We start from the raw sequence: 20841 nt of genomic DNA on the forward strand, positions 1-20841 counted from the left end.
TGTGTTCACAACCTAAACTTATCAACTCCTTATACTCAGTCACAGTTTTATGTAACTGCCTTATCACGATGTTCATGCCAATGTAGTAATTAAGCATTAATTTCTGACTAAGATTGAGAGACAATGAACAATACTGAAAAAAACCCCAAACCATTACTAAAACACCAGAAAAACTATTTAAAGATCTCAAGCAATAAAAAGACCCAGTAGGCATTCATTTCTGGTTCCAGATATCTTCACAAACATGTAGCTGGCTCACAACCGTCATCACATCTCCCTGGTGAGGTGGGCTGACACTCAAATCAAATCAAATCAAATCAAATCACACTCTCATATCCATCAGGGTTGAGGAGAAAGAAGCTGGAGAAATCCAGGAGACAGGGAATGGTTAGGTAGCAGAGAATGAAGAAACAAGAGACCAGGACCAAGGGGTAAGAAGTAAGGAGGTAAACAGACATTAATAAGGGCAAATAAGGAGACAGGGGAGGCTGATGAAGTTAAGCAGGCAGCAGCGAAGGAGGCAGTGTAAAGCCTGACCCAGGACTACTGGGAACTGCTGAATTAGACAAAACTCTCTATAGCAGATTGCATTTAATTCATTCATTATGATTTGAATCTAGAAGAACAGAAAGCATGTTATTAAATGGCTCTATCAGCTCTAATGAACAATTAGCACTATTGCTGAGACCAGGAGGCTTAAGACTTAGGATTGATAAGGAGTTCTTAACTAGATTAACTCAAATTAGACTTTGTAAAATCAAAGGGAATAATCAGGGACTTCTAACTTTGTAACAGAATTTTTGGTTTAAACATTTCTTGAGAGCCTTTGCTGTAGCTGCGTTCACCTGCAGTCTGCCTGGGCGCATAAGAACATCCTTTCCTAGGCACCAAGCAGACGCTTCTGATTAGGGAGTTGCAGGTTGTGAGCTCTATTTCCTACACTGCAAGAAACAGCTTGACAGCTTGATCAGCGTGACAGCAGACCATGGCTGTCAAAGTCTGTGCTTAAACACAGATTATTGCAATCGGTAGACAACAAGAAGAGAAGAGAAAACAGGGTTGAACTGCTGAGGTTAAGCTGTGGTTTCTGCTGAGCTGCTTTAGGCAGTGAGAAAACAGAAAAAGTGACACTGATTTTTAGGCATCTCTCCAAAAGTGACCATCTTCTGCTCCGTGTTCTGGCAGCAGTTTGAAAGCTGGATAAATACACAGGTTGCTCTGTTTTCTCTAGGCTTTTGAAGATGACCTGTTTTTAGTGTCATTTCAGAAGAAAGGTTCTTTACCAGGTGTCACCATCTCAGTTTGAGATAAAAGTGGCTGCAGCACACTATTTTGAACAGCATCTTCCATTGCATCAAAGTAATTAGAATAAACAGAGAATGCTAAACAATGAGAGATGACTGAAGAGGATCTCCTCCCTCTAATTTGAACTACTCAAGAGATGAAATGCATCCTATACGCCTATATGTGTACATACACACACATCTGTATAGGTATATATACACACACACACACAAAATTATATACATATACAAAGAAATCAGGTATTTTATCCCGCTATTTATAAGCAGCACAAAGAAAGAAGTCTGATTTGGCTTGCTCTTTTCTGTATCTCAGTGAGCATGGAGTAAATTAAGCACAGGGCTAAGCAAATGCAAAGGATGACACCGTACTATTATGACCACTTCAACAGGTCCGAGGGCTCCTCCAACACAAACATACATATAAAGCCAAGCTATGCATCACTTTCCTCCCATTAACTGGATGAAAAAACACATGTTGAAAGGGGGAAGGACATTTCTCATTACCAAAACTACATTAGGTAACTAATTTTGATTTTCCTTATTGTGGAAAACAATATCCCTCTCAATCAGACCTGCATCAAACCTGTCAAATTGCTTACTTTCAGTCCACCGTCAAATGCCTAAGGGAAATAAAACCCAGAAGAATGTCTTTGCAACACATCTGCAGGATAAGCACATATGTTTCTGTAATAATTAGGGGACCTTCTCAAAACTGTATTTCTGACAGACTGCAGAAGCATCAATGGCAATATCAAAATATTTCTGACATAATAAAAATGTTATCCATCTCAAACCCATATGATGCATCAAACCTTTGCAGTTAAATTAAGTAAGCAGAGCTGCTAATCTAACTGCTGTCTGCCCAGGCTGAAGGACCTGGCTGAAAACAGGTCAACAAGGTATGTCCTTTGGTGTGAATCCTGAGGCTTCAACTCAGGACTTACTAGTTAGAGATCACCAATATCACAACACATTCTATTGAACATATTAAGGGGTTACTGAATGAAGAAACCTCACAAGTTCACAAATAACCATTAAATGTGTTGCTGTTAAGAGCACTTCTTTATGGGTTACACATAAAAAGAAACAAGGCGTAAGCTGTATTTCTCACTCACTTAAACCTCATGAGCCCAATCCTGCTAAGTACAGATCCCTTTTGTAAAGTAAAAAGTTGAGGTACTCAGCGACTCTTTCATACTTTCCTTTGCTCCTCACACTCATAGAGGAAAGCATCTTAGATTGTAACATGGAGTATGGATGGGAGGAAGGAGAATATTACAGATCTGGTGAAGGCATTTGACCTTTTATAGATTATAGAGATCTCTGTGCTTCATATTGGATCAGTTTTACAAGAGACTCAACTAGACAGAAGAAAATGATAGTCCAAGTCTTTTCAAGAGGCATTTTTAACACATGTGCCAGATGTTCTGTTTATAAGGGACAACCACACTGTGGGATGAAACAGGATGTGGATACTGAATCCTTGCTAAAGATGGGCCTGATTCTGGCAACTTTCCAGTCTCTGCTCAACTGCTCTCACATGCAGGAAGGAATCCGCTACCCTTAATTATACAGAGAAAAACTTTTGTGTACTATAATGTGCTTTGCTCTTCTTAAGGAAGCAATTTATGTTGATCCAATGTAACTGTTTGAAGTTGGCAGAGCTGAAATGCTTGGTTTTACATAAAAGACTACTGTGAAAACATGACAAGACATGAAATTTGACCCAGGAGATTTATATCAGCAATAGGAAAATTGAAAGCAAGTCTAAGAACAGAGAAAAATGTTATACAATAGCTTCTTTTGGGGGTTTACTCTTCAGCTGCAAAATGCATGTGCTTCACATCCATCACTGGAGACAATTACCTCTGCTGAGCAGCACTCCATGGTTTACATTTTTATTTCCTTTTGTTTTCTCTGTAGCATTTTATTTCAATCATGAAGAAGAAGAAATAGTCATGCCTGCTTTAAGGACCATAAAAGTATGAACTGGAGACTTAAGTCTGTACAAAACTACTAACAAACAACACAGGACATGGCTTTCACCAAGCTCTCCAGGTCCCACATCTTTGAGAAGATATTCTAGAAAGCATTTTTTTTCCTCCCTGTATTCACAAATTCTAATCAGTTCATACCCAAAACTGTTTGCACTTTAAAATGTTCAGCAGTAAGGAACAGCGGGAGGGGGATGAGATATTGATTCCCACTCATTTAAGTTTATTTGGCTTTCAGTTCTTTCCTTGTGGAGACAATATTCATTGGCCTTTATGCAACTTCATTCGTTTTCCAGAGGCTTGATTAAGATTCTGTTTAGTATAAAAAATAGGAACATATTCACATGGAAAAGGACACGGAATAATGTAGCATTCTCTTGGAACTTAAATAAAACTAACAACAATAATAATCCATTAAATAAAATAACTTTATTGTGGTGTTGGCTTTATTACATTTGGATTAATGTTCACATGACTGACTTCTTTGTGCTTTAAGGCATTCCTGATTTACTTGCCTCTTTCATTTCAGAAATCTTTCCTACATACTATTACTTTGATTTCTGAGGAAGTTTTTATGAAATATTATGGATCATTAAATTAGTGCCTGTTTTTTTATAACTAAATGGCATGGATTGGGACTATACTTGCTCTCATGGAGCATAAAAGTAGTATAAGCAAGGTGGGGAAAAAAGATAGCTTTTCTTCAGAGACTGAAAATGAGATAGTAAGTCAATGAGGCAGAAAGAAAACACAGTTCTGCTCCAGACTGTGGCAATGACCCAGGAGGGGGTTCATTTCAAGTGGCACTTGATATTAGTGGGCAAAAAAGGAATACACAAAATGATATAAATTTGGCTGAAGTAGATTAATGGCAATTTGTGAAAACAATATACGCAGCTCTAAGTGCACTCATAGTAGTTTGCATCTAAATTAAAAGATTAAGATTTTCATACTTTTAGATAATTGAGTTTGGTACTATTAACCAGGTAAAATACCAAAGCAGAAAAGCCAACTACTTGCTCTGGTTTGGCAGCTGTAATATCCTGTTCTTGTACAGAAGTAAAAAATAAGAGGATGATGTCAGATCTACTAGTAACATGACGATTACATGGCAGCTTTGATGTAGCTAAAATACAATTTTCCTTTCCTCCACTTTGCTTAGTGCAGACAGTGCTGTTTGCCTTCTCTACACTGTTGCCCAGGACCCCATACAATAGAAAGGATGAAGAAATCTTTTCTGGATGGCAACTTGAAACCCACAAAACTTGAAACCCACAAAAAAGACAAACATCATTTCAAAGGAAATGGAAGAAGTCTGTTTTTACTGAACAAAATTTAGTAAAGATGATATGTTATAGAAAAAATATACGCAGGTCCCATATCTGCATTAAAAAATAGACCTGATTTCTCAAAAATATTTTCCCACTGCTTTATATTGTGCTGGTCAAAAGAAGCAGCTGTAGTCCATTTTACCTGGATGCTTAAACAACTGAAGCATGCTAGTGAGTATTGCAACATGCTGTTTGCTTGAGGCATCAGATTGGTGATTTCCTTACCCAGAAAGTAAGAGCAAAGAAAAGGCAAATTATTCTCGGCTTGCCCACCATCCATGTTCATTGTCTGCATTGCCTCTTGTGCCACAGCCACAGTCAGATTTAACAGCTGGGGTATCATCTCTCTCTCCTTGCTGCCATGCTGAAAATTTCCCCCTCAAATGATCTAAACCAATCTTTGTTCGTTTGTGGATTACGACTAGAATTATTTTTTAAAACCATCAGCATTTATAATTTTAAATTTACTATTTTCTTTACTGGGTAAAAATAGACCTAATCTGAACTGCTTACCTACTCTGATCACAAAGTATCAAAACCCTGCTAGTCTCAAGACTTTTTTTTTTTTTTTTCCTAAAGCCACTAACCACTCCCAGGATTGCCAAGAGTGCTCCATGAGCTCCAGGGATTCCAGCATCAGCTTTTTTCCGTATATGTTCCTGGTGAGAAGTGGCTGGATGCACAAACAGGCCATTAGATAAGGTGGGGAGGTGGGGCAGGGGAACACAAAGTGAAAAATACTTGCAATTTTACTGCATATAAGAACAGAGGGCAGCAGTTTTCCTAGCCAGCGTTTAAATATTTGGGATTAGGGCATATCATAACTGATGTAACCTATAGTCACCTAACCATTAGCTAGCAGCCATGACAGCTCTGATTATCTAGCAGACCCTACAATTCTAGTTTTGATTAGCATAATGGGAAATTAAACAATTTTAATCTTTTCTTTTTAATGGGCATTCCTTCAGGAGTGATGAGACAGCACTGGTTTTTACTATGTGTATAACTAATCAGCCAAAATCCCACTACCTCTATATGAATCTGCCTCTGTTTTCCCCCTACCCCCCTGCTTAATTAGATAAAATACACTCTTGCTTTATGCATGAGGCATCTGACACAGAATCTTAGGAAGGATTGTTATTTTTAGATTACTGCTCTTCCCCAAACTCATTTTGTGAGATTTACTTCTTGCAAGGGACACCAATTTTTAGTGCTGGGTATTGCAGTTTTCAAAAAAAGAGAAATTAAACAGGAGCAGCAAGTTTCATCATAGCTGTCCTGATTGCCCTGAAAGACTCATAAAAAAGAGGTATTAGATTAGTCCCTGGTGTCTGGTCAACACCATCTTTCATCTCGCAATTCTGCCTGACAAAAATTAGTGTAAATTAAGGCCCAAGCTCTTACAATATGAACTTCAGAAATAATTCAGGCAGGGAGGGCAGGGACCATGCTTGGGGACAAGAGGCCTTGGTGCTCAGAACTTGGGCAGTTTGAGCAGGTTTCTCCATTTTCTATCAAAGCTGTACTATGGTCTACAGGGAAATCCACTATTTTCTCTATACTCTTCATCCTGGGTCCTGAATAGTGCCTTGGCTTGTTGCAAGTGGATGAAATGCTCTCACATATGAATCCTCCCTGCCAATCCAGTCACTGTGTTATCTGCAAGCTAGTTTTTCCATCTTGCATCTTACGAGGTAACAAACTTACCCTTAAGTAAAGAACTTTGGGCCAGCAAAAAGAGAGAGAGAGAGAATAGTCCAAGGCACGTTCATGCAATCTTTTGCATGGCAACCGCAAGTCACATAGACCCAATTAGTGTAGTGATAAAACTAAGATTAATAAACATTTCTCTGCCCTGGGGGAAAAAAGGAGTTTTAACCCTTTTCCAAAGGGAGTATCTGACTGTCAATTTACATAAATGAAAGGAAAGCACCATCAAATGTCTTCCACCTCCTCCTTAATTTTGTGAATCATACATAAAAATCATGGACAGTATTGACATTTCAACTCTTTATACATGTCTCTAATTTGTATGTGGAAATAATTTATATTTCCATGTGTTGTGTGAGTTACCGTAGGGTCCAGTAAGTGTTATTCTGCTGAAATTATAGCCTAAAAATGAACAATTTTTGTTGCCTACAGCATTCTTCCAGCAAATTAATTTTTAATATACAGGTATATAATGTTGACAAGCTGCCTTTGTTCATTACAACTTGCAACCTTTATATCTATAAAGGACACTCAGTTTCATAGCCTCAGTCCCTGTGGACCAGTTTGTAAACTTACATGCTCACTGTACTGACATTAAAGGGACTATACTTGCAAGTAAATACTCCATGGGGATCCAGCAATTCACCAGCTGTCTTTGAAAGACTTTTTTTAAGGTATTAAAGATTTGGGTGCGAGAGGAGTTCACAGGGAGCACATAGGGAAAAAGTGATTTTTCAAATGTAGTACCAATGAGTTGCTCAATATTCTTTGAAGACCAAACTGCAAATGAAGGACACAATGAAAAAAAAAATCATCTTGGAAAAGCTTAGCAGGAATATTTAAAAATAATTCTGTCAAGTATCTCAGAAACAGATAAGAAAGGTAATAAAATTGAACACTACTGCATGGTCATTCATCAATGCCAACAGCAGTTTTCAGGCTACAGAGAAACATTTGAATATATCTCACAATTCTCCTCAATCTCACCTAAATTAAACCCCCACAATATTTAAATGCAAATGGTTTTCACAAATTATATATGGAAGTGTAAGAGACATTAAAACTCGCAATTTGCAAATTGTACTATAGTTTCCTCCTTAATAAAAGCCCTATTTATAAAGCAATGGTTCAATGGGCATTTTAGAAAGAACTCAAGGAAAATAATTTTTTTATTCCTTTCTTGAATATTTTATACTTCTTTTGCCATGCGGTAATTGTGTCTGTTATTTAATTGCTCTCATTTAAGAGCTAATAAAAGATATAAATCATACAGCTTTGGAAAGATACCACAAGCAAGTTTTATGATCCCACACTACAAACAGCAAATCCTCCATGTATTGCTACTGAAATAATATAATTACAACACATCAACCATTTTTATGCTTTTCCTTGCTGCAGGCATCTAAAATAGCAAAATGGATTTTTATTCAGTTGTAGACAGGCTGATACAGAATTCTGTGCTTTGTCCTTTAGAGAAATCAGCCACTATGAGCTCTAAGAAACATACGTGCTGCATTGAGAAAATAAAGAGATTCTTGGAAAACGGGGGTTCTTAATTGATGTAAAAACACTTTATCTAAAAAACCTCTTACTTAAATTCTACCTACCCTTATTGCAATCAGACTCAGTGCCACACCCATTTCTATAAACAAGTTAATTTCAAATAAAAATCAGTCTTTAAAAAATGCAACAAATCAATAGGAATCCTCACTGAGCAAATATATCAGGATTTGATGATGATGAAGGCTTGTTTCCAGTGTGCTCAAATCAAATAGCTTCTAAATGCCCCAGAGAAACAAAAAACCAAGAGTATAGCCAATATTAACACAGACCTGTGAACAAGAACAAAATTCTTTATATTGCACAGCACCCTAGTAGCTCTGATTATAATCAATTGCAGACTAAAGATATATTGGACTGTCAAAGGCTGGCATATCATCCCTTGTCAATTTTGAGAATATGTCTCACATAAAGGCCACTTCCAGAATTAGTTCTTCCCTCAACACACTCTACTGTCAAATTAATGCTAATCTATTTCCGTCAGTCATTCTACATGGCAATGCCCCAGCAATTAAAACCTAATGTGTGCAAAGAGAAACTCCAGAGCACTACATGTTTTGATAAAACTATTTTTTTAAGCAAATCAGCATTGCAGATGCACTCCTTATCCCAATAGCTTTAGTTTATTCATAACTGCTAGGAGTAATGAGGTAGGAATTAATCAGGAATAATATTTTCGCTCAGCTCTGTTTCTTGATGATATTATTTAGACAAGCTGAACAAACTCTTCATAGTTCCCATATTGCTGCTATTTACCTTGGAACACAACGAGTGAAAGCAAACATCAGTGTAGTACCTTGATGTCTGAAAAGTTCAGAAAAAACCCACGATTTTCAAATGGTGGACTTTTTGCAATTCTTCAAGAAATCTCCTTTTCAAATAACAAACTCTGGTTTGTTTTTCTGATCTGGATAAATCTAATTCTTAAAATGTGCATGTTGTTGATTAAGGTTTACTTGCCTTTTGAACTTGTAGAGGATGAAAGCCCCAACCGCGACTAGAGAGATAACAAAGAGAAACACTATAGCCCAGTAGCCACTGCCTCCTCCAATCCTCTGAGAGTCTGAAATATGAAATAAAAGTACATCTTAGCATGTTCTCTTTCAGATCAGTCTATTCTTTTCTGTTTCTCAGGACAAAAACTTTTGTTGTTATTTGTGTAATCTTTTCACTCCATCTGTAGCCTCTTCAAAAACGCAACAACACAAAATTAATTGGTGACTTGTGACTGAAGGACAGAGGACCAATTAAAAAAAACCCAAACCCAAACCCCAAACCCCTGAATATTTAATTATTTGCATACTCAGTGGGGTTTTTTTGTGGGAATCTAAATTTATCACAGGAAATTATCACATACCCTAAGTACATGCATTGAAAACCAGATCTGTATTAATTTAACAGATGGAGAAACTGAGGCTGTGAACAATAAATGAATTCATCAAGATCGTACATTGGTAAAGGCTGAAATGAACATGGGCTTCTTTCAATCCCAGCTTTTTGTGCTTGCTAACCAATGCTAGCCCTTTAAAGCAGATGGGGTACCACAGTGAGACTGTAGCACAATTCTCTATTAGCAACTAGATAAAAGACCTTTGTCTTCAACAGAAGGCTGAGAGATATATCACAGCAGTATTTGCATAAATTGATTGTGGTCAGCTAAGCTGTTCTCCCACAACAGACTGAAATAAGAAACAAGGCTATATTATGGGAGATGATACACAAACAAAAATTATGGTACATTCTAATACAAGGTTCAAGTCAAAGTTGAACTTTCTGGTTCAAACTTCATTTTAATGTATCTCTGTTCAAAATACACACATGTATGCACACATGCTCTCTTCAGCCAGGTTCCAGCTACAGTGCATGCAGGAAATGCATGCAAAAAAAAAAAAAAAGGCGTTTCCATTTGTTTTAAACAAAGAAAAAACATAATTTATCTCAGGACAGGATTAGCAATATGGAGACCCTACAACAAGCTTCCCGATAGTTGATTTGAAGATCAGAGATACAAGATTATCGCCTAGACCCATGGAGTTATATCAGCAGAGTTAATGGCCGATATGATGGTAAGAAGCTCTGCTTTCTCAGCAGCTAGTGCAACCAAAGTGCCTTTAGTTCACCAGACATGTTTTTTTTTTGAGGCTTGGTTGGTTCTTCCTGCAAGGCACTATTTTGTACAATAGAGGTGTTTACTTAATGTCATGGTTACACAGGAAAACAAAAGAAGCTTGTGTTACAGAATATAAGGTGTGACAAAATGGAAATGCATAAGAAATAGTTATTTGGTGGTGAGTCTTAACAAGTACCAAATGAAAATATATACATGTCTACATGTGTGCGTGTATGTATATAGATATTTACATACTTGCATGTACATACACAATATGTTTATGGGTGTATATATATGTAACAAGTACCAAGTAAGTATATATGTATGTGTGTATATGAACACATATATACTGATACAAAATTTTTCTCCTTATCAGAACTCAAACAGGCACCCAAGGGGTGGTCTTTTGGGACCTTTGTTTATATATTTACCTGAATCGGAGTCAGCTAAAGTCACTAAGACCCAGTATCCTCCTCTCAGAAAGAAACTGATGTTGTGTGCATTCAAGGCCTGCTTTATAGCTGCTATTCTCTGAAAATACAACAGAGAGAATGTCAGGCGTCTCGCACTCTGTTCCACTTTGACAGACTCAGTGCTCTAAAAAGGAAAACCTCTGGTTCAGTAAATGGTGAGAAACTCAGAAAGCATTTCTCAATGATGAGCTGAAATCTTAAAGAAATTCCTTATTTAAAAATCGTGCAAAACTCTACAAGCCATAAAAGCTAAAAATGTCAAAACTTTATAGCCAAATCTTTCTTTTTGCTTACCAGGGCCTTTATGTTTACCCAGTTTGTGACAGACAGCATGTCATTTACACACACTGCTGGGTTTACCTGGGTCATAACTCACACAACGCATAATCCATATTAAAAACTCTACATTCTTCTAACCTATCAGAAGAAAACCTGCAATGTCACTTTAGATTTCTTGCTATGAAAAGTAACCGCTATTTGATAATGAACTGCATGTCATAATTTACCTTACCTCCTTACCTATTATGGGATGGATTCCATTTATACCTACTTTTTAACAATACTCTGTAGAAACATATACATCCATCCATGTGGAAAAAATCAGGATTCTTCCTATTTTTCTTCAGTGGATAGAGCATAGTAAAATATGGCCTCACATTTTTATGGAGCAGAACCATTAAATATACCATCATATCCTAACCCCAGATAACAAATTGTCTGAATTTTTGCCCTTCTACTTGCTTGTGTCTTCAATGTGGGTAATTTTCTGAAAGATCAAAGCTAGTTTTATACTCTGTGCCTTATGATTTAGGATACAACTTCCCACAGGATGCCAAATTAGAAATATGCTTTATACCCATGAAAACTTCACAACTCCTTTTATGATATTATTAATTACAAAGCTCATCTTTGACAAGCCTTTGCAGATTAATAAATAGAAATCCTTGTAGTCTGTGTCATGTTACGGACAGAGACAAAACAAAAGTTCAAATTCAAATATCCTCACTCACGTTGAGGAATATCTAACTTCTGTAGCTATTCCACTGACTCTATTACATTTTTTTGTGGGGGAATGACTCAACATAAGGGTGGTGTGAGCACAGTCTCAGTTATTTTACAACACAATTACTCCAGATAACTCCTAAGTATATATCTTCTTGCCCAAAATCTGAAAAGAGATTGGATATGACAACTGTATTGATTAGCAGCCTCTGAAATGATGCTGGCACCACTAAATACTTGTGTCAGACCAGGTTCATTCACATACTCATGGTATACAATGCAAAAGGGATCACTAATTTAGGCTAATCTGACTTTCAGCCAGTAAATGCAATTACTGAGCCCCATAACTTTGGATAGGTCATATTTTCCTGGCAGGAGTTTGAAGAACCCAACATTTGCTCTAGTTTTTGCTTAAGTGACTAACACTTGTTAGTTATTTATTTCCCCACCCTGGGTTCCCACCACAGCCTATATGAACTACACTTCATTTTTTAATCTAATGTGAATACAGCCAAAGGTTCTGTCTTATTTATTTCACTGTTAGACTGATGGCTGGTTTAGTACTCATGGGGGTTATTTTCTGCCTCAAGGTATTTATTGATCATAGTGAAGCCACCTCTCCAACTGTTTTAAAAGAAACTAATCCAGTGTTTGGATGTCCTCTATAGACTCTGTAAGTTAAGGTTCTTATACCAGTATTTGAATTTTCTGTCTCCTTTCTCTACGTCCTTTCCAATGATAATATTTGAACATGTGAACACAATGGCTCCTGCACTGTGGTATAAGAATATAAAAATAATGACACTATTCAAACTCTTACACACTTATTTATACATCCGGAGATCTGACTTGCCTGTTTTGCCAAAGCAATTCACTAGGAGTATTCATGTAGTAGTTTGTCTAGATAGAGTCCAATCTTCCTCAGAGCCACTACTTTCTGGGCTGTAGTTCAAATGCACTTTAATTGACTCTTTCAACTGAACCCATCCCACCTGACATAAAACATGTAATAGATGTGCATAAATTAAGCGACTGAGCTTTCCTCTAGAGACAATGATTAGAATTAAATACTTTTGAAATTGCTGTGTTCTTAAAAACAGGTTAAATCACAGTCAGGTTTTATTTCTACATGTATAAATTTCATAGATTCATAGAACGGTTTGGGTTGGAAGGGACATTAAAGATCACCTAGTTGCAAGCCCCTTGCCATGGGCAGGGACACCTTCCACTAGACCAGGTTTCTCCCAAGCCACATCCAGCCTGGCCTGGAACAGTTCCAGGGATGGGGCATCCACAGCTGCTCTGGGCAACCTGTGCCAGCGCCTCACCACCCTCACACTAAAGAATTTCTTCCTAATATCTAATATAATTCTATGCTCTTTCAGCTTAAAGCCATTACCCCTTGTCCTATCACTACATGCCCTTGCAAAAAGTCCCTCTCCAGCTTTCTTGTAGTCCCCCTTTAGGCACTGGAAGGCAGCTACAAAGTCTCCCCAGAGTCTTCTCTTCTCCAGACTGAACAACTCCAACTCTTTCAGCCTGTCTTCATAGGAGAGGTACTCCAGCTTTCTGATCATCTTTGTGGCCCTCCTCTGGACTCATTTCAACAGGTCCATGTCCATTTTATCCTAGGGGTCACAGAGCTGAATGTAGTACTCCTGGTGTGGTGTCACAAGAGCCAAGTAAAGGGGAATAATCACTTCCTTTGACCTGCTGGCCACACTTCTTTTAATGCAGCCCAGGATTCGGTTGGGCTACAAATGCACACCGTCAGACCATGTTGTGCTTTTCACCCACCAGCACTCCCAAGTCCTTCTCCTCAGGACTGCTCTCAATTCGTTCTCTGCCCAGGCTGTATTGATACTGGGGGTTGCCCTGACCCACATGCAGAACCTTCTACTTGGCCTTGTTGGACTTCATGAGGTTCACATAGGCCTGCCTCTCAAGCCTGTCAAGGTCCCTCTGGATGACATTCTTTCCGTCCAGTGTGTTGACCGCGCCACTCAGCTTGGTGTTGTTGGAAAACCTGTTGAGGGGACTCAATCCCATTGTCCACATCACTGACAAAGATGTTGAACAGCACTGGTGTGAGTATGGACCCCAGAGGAATCCCACTCATCACCTATCTCCACTTGTACATCAACCCATTGACCACAACTTTTTGAGTGCCGCTATCCAGCCAATTCCTTATCCATCAAATGATCCACTTGTCAAATCCATGTCTGTCCAGTTTAAAGACAAAGATGCTGTGTGGAACAGTGTCAAAAGCTTTGCACACGTCCAGGTAGATGACTTCAGTTGCTCTTCCCTTATCCATCAAAGCTGTAACCCCACCATAGAAGGCCACCAGATTTGTCAGGCACAATTTTCCCTTAGTGAAGCCATGTTGGCTGTTACCAGCTGGAGGATCTGCTCCACGATCTTGCCAGCACAGAGGTAAGACTGACTGGCCTACAATTTCCGAGGTCTTCCTTATTTCCTTTCTTAAAAATAGGGGTTATGTTTCCCCTTTTTCAGTCAGTGAGAACTTCACCAGACTGCCACAACTTCTCAAGTATGATGAATAGTGGCTTGGCTACTTCATCTGTCAGTTCCCTCAGGGCCTGTGGCTGCATCCCATCAGGTCCCATGGACTTGTGCACCTTCAGGTTCTTAGATGGTCTTGAACCTGATTTTCTCCTATAGTGAGCAATTCTTCATTCTCCCAGTCCCTGCCTTTGCCTTCTGCGACTTGGGCATTATGGCTGGAACATTTGTTGTTGAAGACTAAGGCAAAAAAGTCATTGAGTATCTCAGCCTTCTCCATGTCCCAGGTAACGAGGTCTCCCATTTCCTTTGGGAGAGGGCCCACATTTTCCCTAGTCTTCCTTTTATCACTGACATACATATAGAAGCTTTTATTGTGTCCTTGATGCCCCTGGCCAGATCTAATTCTATCAGGGCTTTGAAAAGAAAGGGGCTTTTGTCAGAATGGAATCAAATTTCAGAATTATCCAAAGGGCTCCTACCACTATGCTGCCAACTTACTTGCGATCTTTCTTATTGCTGGCTACTTTTTTCAGTAAGACTCCTATTCTAGATGACTAACTTAATAAATAGCATCACATCATAACACTCCATGTAAAATACCAACACAAACTCCATCAAGTAGGTGTTCTCTACCTGATCAAGAAATTATTGCCTTTAACAATCCTTCTGAAATCACATAATATCCCCAATGTAAAAGGTTTTCAGCCAAGGACAAATAGGTTCTCTTTAAGGGAAGATGTTTCATAGCTATGTTTGAATTAAGATTTCAGGGATATCTCTTGCAAACATGCAGGAAACATTCTGTATTTCTGAGTCCTCACAGTGGTGTCACAACACTGACTTTAAGAACTGGCACTAGCAGCATGACAAAGCACATTCTTCCAGTGAAAAATGATGGAGACCTTCAGGATTCTCATTTGGTAAAAGAAGATAAAATAATGAACCTTTAAACAAGTGATACTATGACTATTTTCCTATTGACTTAACTAACTACTGCTTCTAAGTTTATTTACATAGGGTATATTTTCAGAATATTTCTTGAGTCACATTGGATTCTGATACAACACGTATTTTATCAAAATTTGTGCCATTAAATTCTAAACCAACAAATTTATATGCACATGTCAATAGCTAAAGTAGTGTCCCTTAGCAATAATATAAAAATAGAAATTTAGGCAGCTGGCACTAGAAGACTGGCTCTACAGCACTGTAGTCTCGAAAACCATCAGTGTTGAAATGTGATACTAAAGAACCTGATTTTTTATCATTGAAGAGCATAGGCTGCTGTAATTGCTGCTGTCTCCCTTGTTCCCGCTCCAACCAAATGTAGGTTGTACCTTATTTGGTATTTCCATACATATAATCCCCAACCACAACTGGTCTTACCTGGTCTACCCTAATAATGTCAGAAACGTACATCTATTATCCAGATTATACAATTACTTTCACCTTTCAGTGCTCCTCCAGTTTCCAAAAACATTTGCAAGGTCTTACAGGAGGACTACTTGGCACAGAAACTGTGACCTTCTAAACTACTGTAATTTCCCCATAGCCTCACTGAACACGAGGTTTTCCAAATAATTTGCAACATATGATTATTCTTCTTTATGCGTTGGAGTAACTCACAGGATAGTTGTGATATTTCATACACAAACATGAAAAAATCCTTGAGACAGCATTGATTGTAATTGATGATATTCTTTAAGCTTCCTTGAAGCACAGTGCTAATGTAAGAGTTGAGACTTAAAGGGAACTAATATGCATAACACTTTGTACTGAAATAAAATGTTTGCACAAACTAAGAATCTATCACCATCAGTTCCCTTAAATTATTAAAGACATCCATGCCATATAGGCTTAGAATGAAGAATTTCCTTTAGAAGCTGCACCTTACTTCAAGAAGTGGAAAGATGTAAATAATTTTGAAGTGGTAATACTCACCTGACTGAAAGTTTTAGTTAATGAATGGCACTCTACTAAAGAAACAACCTGCTAAAATTAACCAAATTAACCATTTCCTGCAACATTACCAGCATTTCCGACTCCCATGAATTCCCACTGTGATTACAGAGGAAGAACAGTAATGGTTTGGCTTTACCATAAAGCAGAAAATTTTTGGCATTTACACGGTACTCTGTGCATTTTAAAGACACCTGTTCAAGTACTTGGACAACTTCAACATACCCCTTTGGATCTTCCAAAGTGTACCCCATCAAGTCCAATACAATCTACTGCTTTTGTGTTACTATGAAGAGTATCTTATTACACAATTGTCCAGCCCTTTGTATACCGTGACCTTGTCTCAAAAAGTTGTAAAATGCCCTTCAAAATTAATGATACCTTACATTGTGTTTCTTTGTGACTGGCAGGGCTTGAACCACAAGATACAGTCCCAGAGTTGGGATCTGTTCCTTCCCTATCACAGCAAAAGGACAAATATCGTAAATTGTAAGTGCAAAACTGTCTTCTGATTTTCAGCTGGCATAAGATCTTTTATTATGGAAGAAATATGGTTTGGAAGTAAGCAGGGAGAAACTAATGTCTGGTTTCTGTTCCTGTATAACTATATTTGTTTCTTGCCAATTGAAAAGGACATTTGCTCATAAAGTTAGAAACTACCTGCTTGATGCTCTTTACATTATAGGTCAGCTATGAAGGTTCTGTTTCTGTTTGACCTGAAATCTAATTTGCTTCTGAAGACAGTGCAAAGACAGTTTGTCCCTCTTTAGAAGTATCAATGTTCTAAAAAGACTCTTTGCTCTACTGGATCTTCACAGACTGATATGCCATCACTATTGTTCCTGTTTTAAAAGCAGATTGATAATAATTATTCTTGAGAAATACACTAACACCAGTAAGCACTAGATTATGCTGGTCTATACACTGTCAAACACAGCAGACGTAGCTGTTGTTAGTTTTTATGTGTATTTTGTCAGGTGGGAATAAGATCTTTACATAGGTAGGGAACACCTTGTAATTTCACACAAAGACAATGAGACTACAGCCACTGATTGGAAAACAGAATGAAGACTGTCCTAACCAGACATACATTGCTCTGGTTACCTTATCACTAGTTACACTTCGCTTCCTTTTTGGTTGGTTTGCTGGTAGTAGCACATGTAAGTCAGCTGTTGTGGGTAGACCAGGTTTCACAACTGTCATGAGTGTTTCTTTGGGTATATTGGTTTCCTGTGAAGACAAAGGCATGTGGCAAATTACAGAACAGCGTTCTTTATATTTTGTAGAAAATACTTCAGTAGCTCCATGTGTGTATTTTGGTCTTTGGTGTTAAGATCCTTAATCTTTAGAGGGGATTTCACCAGAAGCTAAACCATGGACAAAGCCAAACATAAATCAACTGAAATGTGAACTGCTCTTTGAAGACTGGAACAGCTAAGCATTATTAGCATATTAGAGTGATTTAGGGGCATCATGGAAAGAAGCAAAATGATGTGGGCATATAGTTTTAGTAAAGTTCTGCAATGGTTGTACATTTTTAGCATAACATTAAACAAATTCCTAAGGGATTTAGGATCCTTTGCAGGCCATGCAGACACTTAGTAGACTTAGAAGGGCATATTAATTTCAGTTAACTCTAACTTAGGGAGGCTACACTTCCATTAGTGTTTAATGGGCAGAGAGAATTCTTCCAGGGTGATACTAAGAGCACCTAGGTTCAGTTCCTGAAATTGTAATGAATACCTGCATCCCCCACTGAAAGATAAGTGCATCCCTTTTAAAAATAGTTTGTGCAAATTTTGGGTTTAGTCCCAAATTCCTCCATGTCTATTTTATGCAGCCACACAATTCTAATGACAACACCCTGGGCACTTCCCATAGGCTTTCTCAAACCGATTCTGGCATTCCATTAAATTGCTCATATTCTTTTGCAAATGATTCAGTAATTATTAAAATGCAAGAGCTGTTTTATAATGGAGGAAAATATTTGTTTGACTGACAGGTTATGGAATGGGTTTAAGTTGAGAAAAGTGGGAAATTACTTTAATTTGACATTTGATGTGAACCTTAAAAAGAAGGCAGGAAATGGTATAAAGTCAAAATTCCAGAACCTGATTTGCACTACTACAAATCCAGGAAAAGTCAATATATTAAAAAAATTATCAACCTGCATGTAAGTGCTACTGTCCTCACAAATGCTGGTGCGTGCACACCCAGTTGCTGGCATTGTGTGTACCTGAAGAGCACAGCTCTAGAGCTCACAGTTTTCATGGGGTTCTTTTTACTTATTTCACAGTCTTGCTGCATGGCTTTGTACTTGATTTAACTTGCAGGATTCAGCTGCTCCGAATCCACATTTATTTTGTGAACATGATCTAAAAAGCCAGCTGTATTAATGGTACCCCTATATATTATAAATAATTTTCAAAGTTACGTAACTGGCATGAATTCTTTCTTTCTGCTTTGTTTTTACACTATGTCTTTTACTTTGCACAGCATCTTTGCTTAACTTCTAAATATATCACATTTAAGCTACTCTTCCTGCTTTGGAGTCAGCACTATTTGCCAATATGTCTATATCCCTAATCCTAGAGAACAATATTTAGCATTAATTGCCAATTAGGCTGTGTTGGACCTAAACTGTCTATTCAACAATATCATCATCTGGAGTCTGTACATCAAAGCTACACTAGGCTCAAACTTGTTTGAAATGTGGCTCATGAGGCTCACTGTATTATTTTGCTCTGCCTACTTTTTTCTAAATGAGAAGGCATTAACTTAACCTTCAAGCTTTATGACTGGCCAGGGAACATTTTACGAGCAATCTGAAAGAGCACCTTTGCAAGAAGTCGTGTTACTACCCGCCCTATGTCTTCCCTCCACTCTGGTATGTCAGGGTTGTACATGTCCAGGTGCTTAGTAAACTTCAGAGGAAGAACATGAAAATGATCTAGAAAAAAAAAAAAAAAAAGAAAGAGAAAAAGAAAAAGAAACATTTTTGAACAAGTAACAAACCAGGCTGCAAAAACAGTTTTGTAAAAATGAAAGCTGAAAATATATGTTTTGCATTATTTGCTGTGCAGCGCTGCGGTATCTAGGGGCCCCACTGCTCTGTGTTTACTCTTGCATGGAACAATAGTACACTCCTGTCAGTCATTCAATTTCTTTCTGTATTATTGTCACCATCAAATCTGTGCCTAAAGGTAAAAAAGCAGGAAGAAAAAAAAATAAACAAAGCAGATTTACATCCATGCTCTGGAGTCATAACCTTCCCAATAATTTTTCCTTAGGACAATACACTACACAGACATGGTTGATTTCTTTGATTTGTAATGGGAATGCACCAATGGATTTTATTCTTACAGAATCATAAGCATATGGGGTTTGCTCATTACGTGTTCCTGTTTTTCATGTAATATGAATACATACTCCATAAACTAGCTGTGAAAATAAGAACAGAAATTATATGAAAAATGCTAAGTACTGCCCTCTTTGAAAAAATAAAAACAAGACACACCCACAACATTTCTCTGGATAATGTTGAAAATATCTGAAATACTAGAAATGGGCTGTTCCTCAGCAAACAGTCTCTAAAATCTTCCCATTCTGCATATAGTCTTCTTGGACAAACACCCAGAGAACTTAATGCAAAGCAAAGAGACCCTCTGGAATGCATGAGTCAAACCTGGCCTCCCCAACACTTCCAAGAGAATTGTATCTTAATGCATTTCTTTTCCAAAGGTTTCTTTATTTCCCTCATGGCCAGTAGTCTCTTGCTCATTGTATCAGGAGTGGTCAACATTAAGAGCAGAAGGAATTTTTGAAAGTCAAAGTCATTGATCCAGTCACACTAAGAGGGTTATACTTTTTCGATTTCTAAAAAAGTGGATGCACTCCTAAGTGGTAGCATAAACATTAAATCCATTTATCTTACGAAAGGAGAAGGTTCATAAAAGCTCAATTTAGCCTGAGTGTGGTTTTCACCATTATTTTAAATTAATAAGTATACTAAAAGCAAAAATAACAGAATCTTCTTCAGACAATAGAGATGTATCATGTTGTTTATTTCCCAATATCTCAAGGCTTTTAGCTCTGCATTTAAAAGAAGCTTTTTCACTTATCACAATTCCCACATGTGACAGCATAAATACAAATGTAAATAATTTGTCTGCACTACATTTTTCACAGTTTATTATGCCGTGTCACCACATTATAAAACACAATAAAACACACCAGGGCACAATGTGAGACAAGAGCTGAAGGGTTATTCAATAATTACAGTAGAGCTATACTTGATCCAAACTCTCAGATAAACATCAAAGGAACAGTGATATATTGTGATAAAAGGCAAATATTTCACATTGTTTTTAATGCTGGAGGCATACACATTTTATTTTTTTTTCCAGAAGTATTTACACTACTTAGAAATTTTAAGAAACTTTCTAGCCATAGGCCAAAATACTACTGAATCACTATTGCTACATACAGCATTCGGGAACCACCATAACATTTAAAATAAAGAAACAAAATGTTTCAGATGAAATCTTCCACCCAGTCACACTGTTCAACTTTATGGAATTACACAGTGACAGTACATCCCTCTAATTTTAAGAATTAAATGTGGCATTAAATATAATTTTACGGCAGGTTCAGTTGTGTCAGGGCTGGTTTAAGAGGTATAAGAAACAAGTACACATGAAACAAAAAAATTAACAAGAGTAACCTCTCACCAAAAACGTGGACAACTTTTGAGTCCTGAAGCATGGAGCTCCCACAGGAAGCTTGCACTGTAACTCTGATGTCACCTGTCTCAGCAAACTTCATCACCAGAAAACTCTCCAGTGTAAGGAGTGGCTTTAAAAACCAATG

The 20841-nt window shown here is 37.7% G+C and overlaps 1 protein-coding gene across 4 annotated transcripts in view; it reads right to left on the reverse strand.

The window, feature by feature from the left end:
• SORCS2 (sortilin related VPS10 domain containing receptor 2) overlaps positions 1 to 20841 on the reverse strand; it is a 579304-nt gene that overhangs the window by 13512 nt on the left and 544951 nt on the right. For all 4 annotated transcript variants that reach the window (XM_055796804.1, XM_055796801.1, XM_055796802.1 and 1 more), the window contains exons 21-25: positions 20703 to 20826; positions 18810 to 18922; positions 17077 to 17202; positions 10441 to 10540; positions 8860 to 8962 (exon numbers count right to left, since the gene is read on the reverse strand). In XM_055796804.1, the coding sequence (XP_055652779.1) occupies positions 8860 to 8962; positions 10441 to 10540; positions 17077 to 17202; positions 18810 to 18922; positions 20703 to 20826 (566 nt within the window). The remainder of the gene's footprint in view (positions 1 to 8859; positions 8963 to 10440; positions 10541 to 17076; positions 17203 to 18809; positions 18923 to 20702; positions 20827 to 20841) is intronic.

The sequence above is a fragment of the Falco peregrinus genome, chromosome 2 (assembly GCF_023634155.1).
Source record: "Falco peregrinus isolate bFalPer1 chromosome 2, bFalPer1.pri, whole genome shotgun sequence".
NCBI classification, from domain to species: domain Eukaryota; kingdom Metazoa; phylum Chordata; class Aves; order Falconiformes; family Falconidae; genus Falco; species Falco peregrinus.